This window comes from Herpailurus yagouaroundi, unplaced genomic scaffold, assembly GCF_014898765.1.
Source record: "Herpailurus yagouaroundi ecotype Mexico unplaced genomic scaffold, PumYag 216, whole genome shotgun sequence".
NCBI classification, from domain to species: Eukaryota; Metazoa; Chordata; class Mammalia; order Carnivora; family Felidae; genus Herpailurus; species Herpailurus yagouaroundi.
In genome coordinates, this window is record NW_024412447.1 from 7,143,601 (window position 1) to 7,156,595 (window position 12,995).

General features: G+C 50.1%; 1 protein-coding gene and 1 long non-coding RNA gene across 3 annotated transcripts in view; one reads left to right on the plus strand and one right to left on the minus strand.

Moving 5' to 3' along the window:
- Positions 1–263: 263 nt before the first annotated feature.
- LOC121017611 (NXPE family member 3-like) overlaps positions 264–12,995 on the minus strand; it is a 52,411-nt gene continuing 39,679 nt past the window's right edge. The window contains exons 5-7 of one of the 2 annotated variants that reach the window (XM_040455945.1): positions 8,501–9,225; positions 3,304–3,377; positions 873–1,015 (exon numbers count right to left, since the gene is read on the minus strand). In XM_040455945.1, coding sequence (XP_040311879.1) covers positions 981–1,015; positions 3,304–3,377; positions 8,501–9,225 — 834 coding nt within the window. In that variant the 3' untranslated portion in view covers positions 873–980. Of the gene's footprint in view, positions 1,016–3,303; positions 3,378–8,500; positions 9,226–12,995 lie in introns of both variants that reach the window. The other variant, XM_040455944.1, reaches the window with a different exon arrangement.
- Positions 3,339–12,995, plus strand: part of LOC121017614 (uncharacterized) — a 20,987-nt gene continuing 11,330 nt past the window's right edge. The window contains exons 1-3 of the long non-coding RNA XR_005784829.1: positions 3,339–3,449; positions 7,857–7,964; positions 8,759–8,850. This is a non-coding gene — a long non-coding RNA (uncharacterized LOC121017614). The remainder of the gene's footprint in view (positions 3,450–7,856; positions 7,965–8,758; positions 8,851–12,995) is intronic.

A 12,995-nucleotide genomic window follows, 5' to 3' on the forward strand; every position in this document is an offset into this window, starting at 1 on the left:
GGGGACAAAACAGAAGAGACTCATAAATATGGAGAACAAACTGAGAGTTACTGGAGGGGTTGTGGGAGGGGGGATGGGCTAAATGGGTAAGGGGCATTAAGGAATCTACTCCTGAAATCATTGTTGCACTATATGCTAACTAATTTGGATATAAATTTTTAAAAATAAAAAATAAAGTTAAATTATAAAAAAACCCAAAACACTAAAGAACTAGGAGAAAAATAGTTAAATGAGATGAACAATTCATAGAACCAACGCTGAGAATTGGCTAATAAAGTATTTTAAATTTAAAACTCACCAGGAACCCAATAAGTTTGAATTAAAATACAATAAAAAATCTTTTTTTCCCTCATCCAAAACAAACAAACAAACAAACAAACAAAAAGTTAAGAGAAGAGGTACAGACAGCTGAGGGGAAGGGCTTCCAGGCTTGATCCTCACACCAGCGCCTCCATCCACACAGCCCAGGACCCGCAGAAGCGCTCAAATGGGGCAAATGAAGGACAGGAGGAAGTTGACCTCATTGCGGACAATAAGCTGCCCTGGGTGGATCCTGTCGGGCAGAGCCAGACTGGAGGTCATTTCCCAGGCGTCCACAAAGGCCACACGGAGGTCAGCAAAGGCGGCTCGGAGAAGCCGGTTCACCTGGAGGGTGAACCAGTCACTGCCATACACAGACTTGTAGCCGGTATTGGCCAGCTTGATGACCACGACAGTGCGGGGCTCGCGGGCCAGCAGCGCAGCCACGGCTGCCCTGATCCCTGCGAGTCGTTGCACAAAGACAGATGGGGAAAGGTGGTGAAGTGGGCGCCCAGGCCCAGCACCACCACTGTGTGGGGGCCCCCGGCCAGGCCCCCCAGTTCCCAGACCACAGAGTGCAGGGAGGCCACTGGTGAGTGCAGGGAGCGCAGGGGCCAGCTGTGGGCCTACCAGTGCAGCACTATGCCCCGAGCGGTCTCCACCACCATCAGGGGCCCCGTCTAATATGTGGTGTGTAGATCCATAGGCTTCAGGGCTGTGGGGAGGACAAGAGGAAGCTTAGAGGCTAATATGGGACTGTACTTCCTCATTTAATTACATAGAAGATCTAGCATCAGTTTCCCCTTAGGACACAAGCATCCTCTGGCCCAGGCACCTGGTTATGTTCTCCCTAATCTGTGATATCGCCAGTAGTTACCAAGCCCCAAAACCTATTCTCAGTCCTCAGCCTCCCTGGCCCCTGGGGCATTTTGTCTCATTGACGTTCCTTTGGATGCTCCTTCCTTTCTTAGCAGAAAGGATTCAACTTGGATTGATCCATTGGCCCCCTCTGGCCACCCCTGAATGGAGACTTGCCCCAGGCTAGAGAGTGAAGGCTGTCCAGTGTGTCTTTGCACAATGGTGGCCAACCGAGGGAGCCAGAGGTTTCTGGAATCAGGTCTGGTCACTCAGCTGTATGCCCTGATAGAGGGCTAGACGCATCTGCAATAAAAGGCCCCTCCTTTGCACGATGTCTCTGCCTGCTTGCCCTACCTTGTGCTTCAGGGCTCTGTGGGCACAGGGGGCGCCTTTTTCTATTTCACAGAAAGGTGCCAAATCAGCTAGCAGAGGATCTGGTTTTCCCAACATTCTGTCATGAACTTCTATTCATCTCTAGATACACCTCTTGCGTAGGAAAGTCACCTACTCCACTGCCACGGGCAGTGACCCTGGGAGGTCACCTCAGATTGCCTAAACACCAAATTAGAACTGGAGCTCTCTTTTTCCCTGAAGGAAGGGGCTGCACCGAGACTAACCCTCCTGGAAGGCAGCGGGCTTTGATACCTCAAGCAGGAGCGTACACAACAGCCCAGACCTCAAGATCTCTAGGTGGGGGGAGCTGGTACTTTTAGAACTTCTGTAAACAAATGGCGGCCCACATCCCTCTGGTGCCGGGAAGCCCAACATGGCTGCTCTCACACTTGTAGGTGACAAGGGAGAGCCTGAGGGGGTTCTCTTCCAGGAGAGCACAGACCCACCCTGCACACTTCTCTTTGGGATCATAGGAGACAGGTAGGGGAGGCAGCTCAGTTCGGACGTTCCTTCTTTCCTTGGCCCTCACGTTGCCCCCGCTCCCTGATAAAGCATATTCCTTAACCCATGTTACATTATATTGTGGAATCTGTGCAACAAAAGTTGGAGGCTCAGATGGTACTCACCCTTCATGATGCTCTCACCTCTTTTAACTTTTATCCTCCAGGGAATAAATAAATATGAAACTCTGTCTGAAGCTTGGACATCTCAATTCACTTCCAGTCCCCTGTGTTCAAATGCCTCACGCACAGACTCCCCAGAAGACCCGCCCACACAACCCGATATGAAGAATATAAAATAAGTACACCATCTTCTACCACTGCTGTCCCTTGCTCCCACACGCAGTCAGGCACCCCAGTGATTTCCGTTTTGAGTCCGTTTTCTGTTATCTGTAGTTACCTGGTCATCTCCCTTCTTTCTAGAAGCAATCAGTCAACAAGCTGTCAGTTCCCCCAGTATAATGCTTCCTTTACTGCTGACCCCAATTTAGTCTCTCACCAGCCTGCATGCTGACCTACCAGTGTCTTATAACTGGTTTTTGTAATGTGCTTTTTCAACCAATCAGTCAAACAAAATGAAAACATTCAGTGTCTTCCCAAAGTCACAAGAGAAACCCCTGATTTCCCTACAGCACTTTTCTTAAATTCCAACTCTATTCCTGCAATATCCCTTGGCAAATCCTCACTTCCAGGTAAGGTTATCTATTCATCGTTCTTCAAACACATCCACCCTACTGTTAGAGCCTCTGATCATCCACCTAATTGTTGGCATTATGCGCAATCTGGGCAACCTGTTCCCCATCCTTGCCTCTGCCCCAAACCCAGTATCTGGTCCTTCCACAGCACTCTCCTGAAATGTTTTCTGCCTTCTCAAAGCCCTGGATCTTCTCTTTTTGCCTTAGGAGCCCTGCCCTCTCCCCTCACGGCCACTCACAGGGCACAGTGTCGCGCAGGTACTCCCACCACTGCCGAAGTGTGGAGTCCCCCATCATGTGGACGACGTGACCAGCCAGGCAGCCCAGGATGCTGTCAACAGTGGAGAAGGAGCGTCCGGAGCAGGACAGTGAGTGCCACACATCTTGGTGGTAGAAGCCAGAGGGCTTTGGGCCTGGGATCCCAGGGTGGCATGGTTGTCGAGGGGCAGAACTGTAAACAATTATTTGTGAGCAGAACAATCCGTGGGTACAGAAGAGTCTAAAGCCACAGGCATGGAACACGTGCTGCCTTTTCTGCAAGCCCCAGAGTCACTTACCCAGACTCTTATTGCTCTCCTTGGCCACCCAGATTGGAGAAATACCCTGAGGGAGGACCTTGTCTGTCACGTTCCTGAAGAGAAACCAATTTGCAAGAGGGAAGCCCTTAATGGAAATGCGTGATGGGAAGGCACCCTGGGCTGAGGTGAGACTGGGGTTCTTGGAGGAAAGGAAGTTCTCAAAATCAAGGGCATCTGTCTAGTGTCAGGGCTCCTGGGAGATACTGAAGGCTTGGGGTCAGGAGAGGGATTGCAAGCTGGAGTTCAGGGATCCAGGTTCTTTGCCTCGGGGATTCCATCAGTGCAGGAAGCAGAGCTGTTTTAAAATGTCCCCAGGCATGAGGTGCCTGGGTGGCCCAGTTGGTTAAGCGTCCGACTTCGGCTTAGGCCATGATCTCATGGTTTGTGAGTTCAAGCCTCACGTCGGGCTCTGTGCTAACAGCTCAGAGCCTGGATCCTGCTTTAGGTTCTGTGTCTCCCTCTCTCTCTGCCCTTCCCCCATTCACTCTGTGCCTCTCAAAAATGAATAAACATTAAAAAAATTTTTTTTATGTACCCAGGCTTTTTGGGGAGGCCAACACATCAGGAGATGATGGCCATGAGAAAGACAGGGGGTTACTCAGAGTCCCTGAGAGGCAGGGGCACAGTGCACCACATGGGGCCACAGGGGGATGCACCAGGGTCAGTTGGGGGCAGAGGGAGTAAGAGCAAACAGAGGGCACAAACCTTCGTAGTGATTTTCACAGGAAGGAATAGGCAAGGAAGAGTAAGCAGCTGAGGAGGCTTGGGATTGGAGCATTTGAATGATTTCAGTGGGCTCTGGGCTATAGAGGCAGATTCTGGTTGTCAGTAACTTGCTCTGGGGTGATTTCAGGCCCAGGACATTGGCCCAGACTGTAGGAGCCTGATAGAGAGAGGCAGGGTGGTGGGGTGCACTAAAATTGGGTGGTATGCTCAAGGCCTCTCTAAGAGCTAGCTAACCCTGGGAGGGGCTGGCCCTCCCTGGGTCCACATGGCCCCAAGGCATCAAAGCATCACAAAAATACAGGGAATTATAAACATGATTTATACAGGAAGGGGCTTGGAGCCTTTTGTAAGAAGTGCTAACTCTCTTCTTGGTCCTATTGGGCCCACTCCTGCTGGATTCTCCCCGATCACGATTAGACCAGCAGTTGTTCCCTGATCCCTGGGACTCGCTCTTCTCCTGGTTGCCAGGACTCCCCTACCAGGGCTCCCCTGGTAGTCCCTTGGGTGAGCTCCCTTCTTCCCATGCTCCAGGCTCAGCCTTCACTCCTCTATCCGGATCACACTCCCTCCCTTGGTGGTCTCACTCGGTCAAGATCTCCAGCCTAGACTTCTCTGCCAGATTCCAGGTTTGTGAGTCTAGCCATGTGCTCAACATCTCCACTTGGTGTCTAACGCATGTGACCAAACTCCTGATCTCTACCCCCACCCTTCCCCCCACCTGCAACTGTCCTTCCAGGGAAGCGGGCCCCAAGCCCCACAGCCACATGTGAGTTCCCGCTTTTTAGCACATTCCGTGTTCTCTCAGGACATTTTATGGGCACTGCCTTCAGGATATACCCAGAAATGAATCACTGTGGACACCTCTACTACTGCAACCTGAAGCAGAGGCCTCCTACCTTTCAGTCTCCCTGATTTTCCCTTAACCTGCAGTCCATTCTCAATGCAACAGTCTGAGACCCTGTAAATGATATGAATCATATCATGTCCATCTTCTGCTCAAAATCCTGCAATGACTCCCTTTACACTTACAGCAAAAAATCAGTGTACTCACAGAGCCTTTCCTGTCATGCTGCATCCTTTGCTTAACACCGCTGGTCTTCACCTGCCCACCTCTCCATCCCTCACCCCATCCCAGCTATTTGGCTTCCTTTGCTGTTCCAGGCACACTATGGCATTTCCTCTGCCTGGAACTCTCTCGTCTCCGGTACATCCTGGGCCAACTCTCTCATTCCCTTTAAGTCTTTGCATGAATGTCAGCTGCTGCTTCTTCTTCTTTTTTTGTAAGTTTATTTATTTTGAGAGAGAAAAAGAGAGCAAGACAGCATGAGAGTGAATGCACACGAGTGGGGGAGGGGCAAGAGGGAAAGGGGGAGAGAGAATTCCAAGCAGGCTCCACACTCAGCATGGAGCTTGGAATGCCAAATTCTTAATGAGGTCTATCCTGACCCCCTATTTAACACCGCAACCTGCCCCATCGGACTTCTAATCCTTACCTCGTGTATGTTTTCAATTTCCCCTAGCACGAATCTCCTTCTAGCGTTCTTTTTTTTTTTTAATTTTTAAAAGTTTATTTATTTATTTTTGGGAGAGAGGGGGAGAGAGAGAGGGAAAGTGAGGGAGGGAAAGACAGGGAGAAGGAGAGAGAGAGAATCCCAAGGAGGCCCTGAGCTGTCAGCATCAGAGCCCGACGCGGGCCTCGAACCCACAAACCTTCAGATCATGACCTGAGCTGAAATCATGAGTCGGACGTCTAACCATCTGAGCCACCCAGGTGCCCCATCTCCTCTAGCATTCTATACTATTTACTTATTGTTATGTTTATTGTTTATCATCCTCTCTCCTGTTGTAAATAAGCTTTACCAAGGCAAGGTCCTTGCTGTATCTTCACTGCTGCATTCCCAGTTCCAGCAGGGCCATGCATGTAGAGTGTGGTCAGCATGCATTTGCTGAATGAAGGAATGGACTTATTGAAGGGGCTGTGTCTGAGGAGGAGAGGGGAACTTGCTTCTGGAAGGGAGAAGGGATGAGAATATTCCTACAAGCTAGAAAAATGCAGGAGTATGGCCTGCCCTGAGACTGTCAGGGCCCTAGTGCCCCCTAGAGGTGACAGCTTTAAGAAGCAGGTAAAGGATGATCTTAAGGACTCTCGACCCAGGTGGAAGACGCCTGCCCTCCCAGCAGAGCCCAAGATTACACAAGCTTGAACAGCGGGCACTTTGGGGAGGACTACGGGAGGATCCCAGATGGCCAAGGCGTCAGTATCTTTGCAGGACCCTCGGTGAAGGGAGCTCTTCCCACCAGCCTGGCTGCAGAGGTCCTCAGATGGGATTAAAGTTGATATACAGAAAACACCTGACCTTGGGGCTGCAAATTCATGTCCGTTATACATTCCTCACATGTGTGGTTATCTGTTTAACACCAAACTTCTATCAATACACTGTTAGCTCCCACAGGATGGGGCCACGTCTGCCCTGCTCTCCCATCCCCAGGACCTCTACGACTTTGGACCATGTCTGACAGAGCAGGGGCCACTCGACAGCAGCAAAACACTTGGGCCAAGATTGTAACAGCCAAGAGAGCTGGGATATGCTGTCCCTGTTCTAAGCACTTTATACACATTAATAAATTTGCTCTTCACCCCAAGTCTATGAGGGAAGTACTATTATTATCCCCCTCTATGAATGAGAGAACAGAGGTTCAGACAGGTTAAGTGACTTGCCAGAGATCACATGGATAGAAGCTGGCAAGTCGAGCAGGTGAAGCCAGGATCAGAACCCACGTACTCTCACTCCAGAGACTTCTGGGATGTACCCCAAGTGACATCCTGATATGGCTCCTGTTTTTACCCTTAGATTTATTTTTTAATGTTTATTTATTTATTTTGAGAGACGGAGCTAGAGCAAGAGAGAGTGCAAGTGGGGGAGGGGCAGAAAGAGAGAATCCCAAGCAGGCTCCACGCTCAGCATGGAGCCTGACATGGGGCTTGATCTCATGACTGCGAGACCCTGACCTGAGCCGAAATCAGAGTCGGATGCCTAACTGACTGAGCCATCCAGGCACCCCATAACCTTAGATGTATTTTTAATCGACCAATGCAAAAAGGATATGTGATTCTCCTTTTCTGACCAAAGGGAGCATAAGAATTGGCCTGGAAAGACCAAGGTTACCTGGTGCTAAATTCTCATGCCAGGAAGGAAATGTTAGTCGGAATTTCCCAGACACGAACTACCGAGAGCCTCCAGAGATGGGTACCTGGTGAGGCCAGCAGGCACCTCAGCACCGCCAGGGCCTCCGGCTCGGCTCACCTCCAGTCCTCATGGCAGCCAGTGAGAACTTCTGTGCTCCTTGGGGTGGTGCAGCAGCAGCCAGCCTGCTCTGTAAACACCTCTGGCTCTTCTCTTCCCCCACTCAGTGGGGGTGTCCCTCCACCCCTACTCTGCCTCCACCCTGCCACCTTCTGGGACCCCATTTTTACCTCTATCCCCTACTCTCCCCGCTGGAGACCAGATGCGCAGGTCTCCCACCTTTAAAAATGCCTCCCTTCTCCCTTGGGTCTCACTAACCCCCACCCTGCCACAGATCTCAGGGACAGTAGGCTGTTTGCCCATCTCCCTTCCATGACTCCCATCTTGTGTCCACCCAGGGAGGCTTGCCCCCACCCCCGCCCTGAGACTGAGGACAGTTCTCAGCCTTTCTCAGCTTCCGGGCTTCAGGCTCTGCTCCCCTCTCACTCGGGGGTCACATCCACCCTCCATACTCTCCGACCACATATGCTGGTAATTTCTACCCTACGTCTCTCCTTACAGGGGCAGTCAGAAGAGCAAAGATGCCTGCAATGCTTCTCTTCTGCCAGAGGTCCATGTTTCTCCTTCAAGCCTTAGCTAAATTGTCACCTGCCCGATCATCACAGGCAGGTGGGTTGCCTTTTCTCCATGTCCCCAAACCACTCAATGTATACTGCGCTTAGGCACTCATCACACTGTGTTTTCCAAAGTCATGGATCTCCATAGGGGCGCCTGGGTGGCTCAGTCAGTTGAGTGTCTGACTCTTGATTTTGGCTCAGGTCATGATCCCAGGGTCGTGGGATTGAGCCCCGTGTCAGAATCGACACTGAGTGTGGAGCCTAAGATTCTCTCTCTCTCCCTCTCTCTCTCTCTCTCTCCCCAAAAAACAAACAAACAAACAAACAAACAAACAAACAAACAAAAATATAAGCAAACAAACAAACCCAAACAAAAGTCAGGAATCTCCTCATTGAAAACTTGTAGAGGGCAGGTATGCTGACCATTACACAGAAGTAGTTAGCACTTAGTATGAGACCTGGCACGCAGTAGGAAACACATCTAATAGAAGGGAATAGATGAATAAGGGTAGTTGTTCAGGCAGAATATCACAGGGACTGGGGTTCAAGGGTTAGGGCAGACATCCCAGATAATGCTGGGTTTCTTACCATGCCAGCAGGGCCTCCTCGTGTGGTGTGGTCATATTCCAGTAATGTCCACTTGAATGCCCTACCAGTGAGTTGCAGGGCAGGGTTGGGGGTCGAGCACAGAACCAGAGCTCACCAGAATCTTCATCCTTGTAGTGACAGGTAGACTCTTCCTCCCCAGTTAGCAGGGGGTTAACATTGCAAGTCACAATTTCTTCATACCCTGTGGGTCCTCGGAAATAGCCCATGAAATCAACTGTGGCCCATTGGTCTCTCCAGATTCCCCGCAGGACCCTAAGTGCCTCGCTGGAGTGGATCAGCTGCACTCGCACCTGGGCCTGCCCAGCCCACAGCAGAGGGAAGGACAACAGGTAGGTGCCATTCTCCAGATCCTGGATATCCCCAGGGACTCCTGCCTTCAGGTGGGGACCCAGCAGCTGTGCCCGAAACAGATCTCCACCACAGGTCTTGGGCCTGCCCTGGTGGTCTCTGGCGACAAGGATGGCCTCTAGGGAGCCTCCCAGGGTGTAGCTGGCCTGGGAATGATCCCTCAGGTGGTAGGTGGAAGTCTGGGGACTGGTGGAGGCCAAAAGGTCCCCCGCATCTCCTGGGGTGGGAGGCCAGTGCAAAAGATGGGTCAGGTCCGAGAGCTCCTTGGGGAGACAGCCAGAGGACTTGCAGGCAGGGCGGGGCTGTGGGGGCAGAGGGACCATGCTGTTAGGCCAGGAAACTCTGATGTACAAGATCTGTGGACAGAGAAAGAAGAAACTGTCAGTGGTTTGTGTCTCTTCACCTTTCTTCTGGGAAGGTATCAGTTCAACAGACGTAGTCCTCCTCTGCCTGGTGGGTCTCAGGCAGGAATCCTACCAGCCCTATGTCATGCCGCTTCTGATCCAAAGCTGGTGTGTGAGCTACCACCACACACACGTGCAGATATCATCTCATGTTTAAAACCCTATGTCTTGGGGAGCTTTGGGTGACTCAGCTGGTTAAGTGTCTGACTTTTGATTTCAACTCAGGTCATGATCTCACCATTCATGGGATTGATCCCCGAGTCAGGCTCTGTACTGACAGCACAGAGTCTGCTTGGGATTCTCTCTCCCTCTCTCTCTGCCCCACCCCCGCTCATGTGCATACACACACACACTCACTCTCTAAATAAATATACTTAAAAAAAAAAAACCCATATGTCTGTGGGTTTTGCTAAATCTCTCGGAGAATAAATACCATCTCTATCTCCCAGTCCCCACTGGCTTCTGCCCCATCACCTGCTCACTTGGGATGCATACACTCTAACTGTCAGCTGAGGGGGGTCCAGGCTTGGACCTGGCCCCGCCCCCGCCCCCCCCCCCCCCGGCCCACTTTCCAGCTCTCCTCACCCATTACACGTCCTTCTCTCTCTGGACTCCAAAACCCAGGATAAATTCTCCTTCCCCTTTGTATTTCCTCTTTCTACAACCCAACCTTTATAATCTCCATCCTGGATTTGAGAAGGAGGGTTTCCTTCACACACAGAGGAATGAGCTAGAGGTCCACCTTGGGGAGTAGTCAATGGAATCAGACTCATGGGGTCGTGGGGTTTCCCTGCATAGGAGGCAAAAAGGAGAGATGTGCAGATAGAAGGGAGCAGTGGGGAGGGAGTGGGCTGTGGCTCCAACTATCTCTAGCCCCCAACCAAAATCCAAGTCTCAGGTAACCACAAGCCTAAATTGGCCTTGCCTCAGGGGGACATCCACATGGCTCAAAATCACAGTACGAATGCTCAGCAATTCCTCCCAGGGAAGGAAGTAAATCCAGTTTGACGGCCCATCAGTATTTGGTAGTCTCTAGCATTTATTTACCCTGCTTCTGATTTGTTCTCTGACTACACTTTAGTGTCAGGGATCTGGACCCCTTCGCTCAGCCTTTCCTCAGCACAGACATTAGGTGACACATACACACTCTGGCCATGTGATATTCCCATGTTTCACCAGGGCCAGGGCACAGGGGATGCCCAAGGCCCCTCCTTATGTATCTCCTGGATAAAATCAACATGAGCAGGAAGAAAGATTTGGGGCCTACATCAGGAAGAAAGGACTGCAGCACACGGGGAGAGAAAGGAGGAGCTATTTCCTTCATGCAGATCACTGGGACCTGCCCCAGAGGCACTTACTTAAGCCGCTGGAATTCCAATTTTTCTGTATAGTATGAGTTGTTGGCATAGTTTGGGACTGAGAACTGGGGAGGCCACAGTCTTATCAGGCACCCATGCAACTGGGGAATGAGACCAGAGTCTGCCAGTGGCTCTGGGAGTGGCTTGACAGTGAGTCCTTTATCTTCAGGGCCTGTTGGAGCCACCACCCTGTCATCAAGCCAATAGTTAATGAGCTGGTCAGCAACTTTGATCAGTCAACAAGAAGGGATGGCCACTTTGTCAGGTTAGTGACAGGATGGAGGCTACTTCTCCTTCTCTTGGTTTCCCTTCCCATATCAGAGGAGAAATAGAGGGCGGAGGAATGAGGGAGATATGTGTGAGCAGAGCATGCCTCCCACAGACTCGTATCAGCCAGAACCTTGGCCGAACCTGGCAAGAGGGGACAGAGGGAGAAAGAATGGAGCAGAGGAGAATTTTGAACTGGATATGAAGGTGAAGTTTAAAATGAATAGAGCTGAGTCTTAGAGACACGAGATCGACTGAATTTCACAACTGAAATTGACTTAAAAGTTATGGAATTAGGGGTGCCTGGGTGGCTCAGTCGGTTAAACGTCCGACTTCAGCTCAGATCATGATCTCACGGTTCATGGATTGGAGCCCCGCATCGGGCTGTGTGCTCACAGCTTGGTGCCTGGAGCCTGCTTCAGATTCTGTCTCCCTCTCTCTCTGCCCCTCCCCCACTCACACTCTGTCTCTCTCAAAAATAAATAAACAATAAAAACAATTTTTTTTTAAGTTATGGAATAAGACAGAGATGTGGTTAAGGGGAAGGATAGCACTGAACAGACACATTGCATAGCAACAACTGGAAGAATTAAAGTTGTTTCAAATTTATATTCCAACGAGGTTCTCCCTAAACTGGTTGTAAACTCTCTAGTAAGCATGGGCCTTTGGTCTCTGCAGGCTGTGATGACCCACATTGCGGTTGATGGCTGTAGTCTTGCCCCTGGATTTTATTTTTTTATTTTTATTTATTTTTTTAGTGTTTATTTTTTGAGAGAGCATGAGCATGGAAGGAGCAGAGAGAGGGGGACAGAAGATTAGAAGCAGGCTCTGCACTGTCAGCTCAGGGCCCGATGTTGGGCTCGAGCTCATGAACTGTGAGATCATGACTTGAGCCAAGGTCGGAGCCTAAACCAACTGAGGCATCCAAGCGCAGCTTGCCCCTGGATTTTAACTGCATGGACTTCAGTAGGCAAAAACTGGGTATCTGCTGTTGACTTTGATCTAAGAATCTGCTCCTAAAAAGGGGGTTAGATTATCAAGGAGAGAGAGCATATAGTTGTGGGTTTTGTTTGTTTGTTTGTTTGTTTTTTAATTTTAAGTAGGCTCCACACACAACGTAGGGCTTGAACTCACGACCTTGAGATTAAGAATCACATGCTCAGGGTGCCTGGGTGGCTCAGTTGGTCAAGCGACCGACTTTGGCTCAGGTCATGATCTTGGAGTTCGTGGGTTCAAGCTCTGCATTGGGCTCTGTGCTGACAGCTCAGAGATTGGAGCTTGCTTCAGGTTCTGTGTCTCCCTCTTTCTGCCCCTTCCCAACTTGTGCTCTCTCTCTCTCTTGCTCTCAAAAATAAATAAACATTAAAAAAACACTTTTTTTTAAAGAATCACATGCTCTACTGACTGAGCTAGCTAGGTGCCCCTAGTTTTGTTTGTTTTGTGTTTTGGAGTATATCATCTTCACCCAAGTCAGGGGGTTCACCTGCCTAGGGGGAATTAGGATTTGTTTAAAAGGATTGCAAAAGGGGGGTCTGGGTGGCTCAGTCAATTAATTGTCCAACTCTTCATTTTGACTCAGGTCATGATCTTACAGTTCATGGGTTTGAGCCCCACATTGGGCTCTGCACTAACAGCTCAGAGGCTGCTTGGGATTCTCTCTCTCTCCCTCTCTCTGTATCTCCCCTGCTCTTTCTCTCTCTCTCAAACTAAATAAATAAACATTAAAAAAAAAAAGGAATGCAAAGAAAAAGATGATACATAAAGGCCATAATGAAGGAGAGGAAAATTGACTAATTTTTTTTTTAATTTTTTTTCAACATTTATTTATTTTTTGGGACAGAGAGAGACAGAGCATGAACGGGGGAGGGGCAGAGAGAGAGGGAGACACAGAATCGGAAACAGGCTCCAGGCTCTGAGCCATCAGCCCAGAGCCTGACGCGGGGCTCGAACTCCCGGACCGCGAGATCGTGACCTGGCTGAAGTCGATGCTTAACCGACTGCGCCACCCAGGCGCCCCAAAATTGACTAATTTTTAAAGCATGTTAAAATATCGGGGCAGCTGGATGGCTCAGTTGGTTGAGCATCCAACTTTGGCCC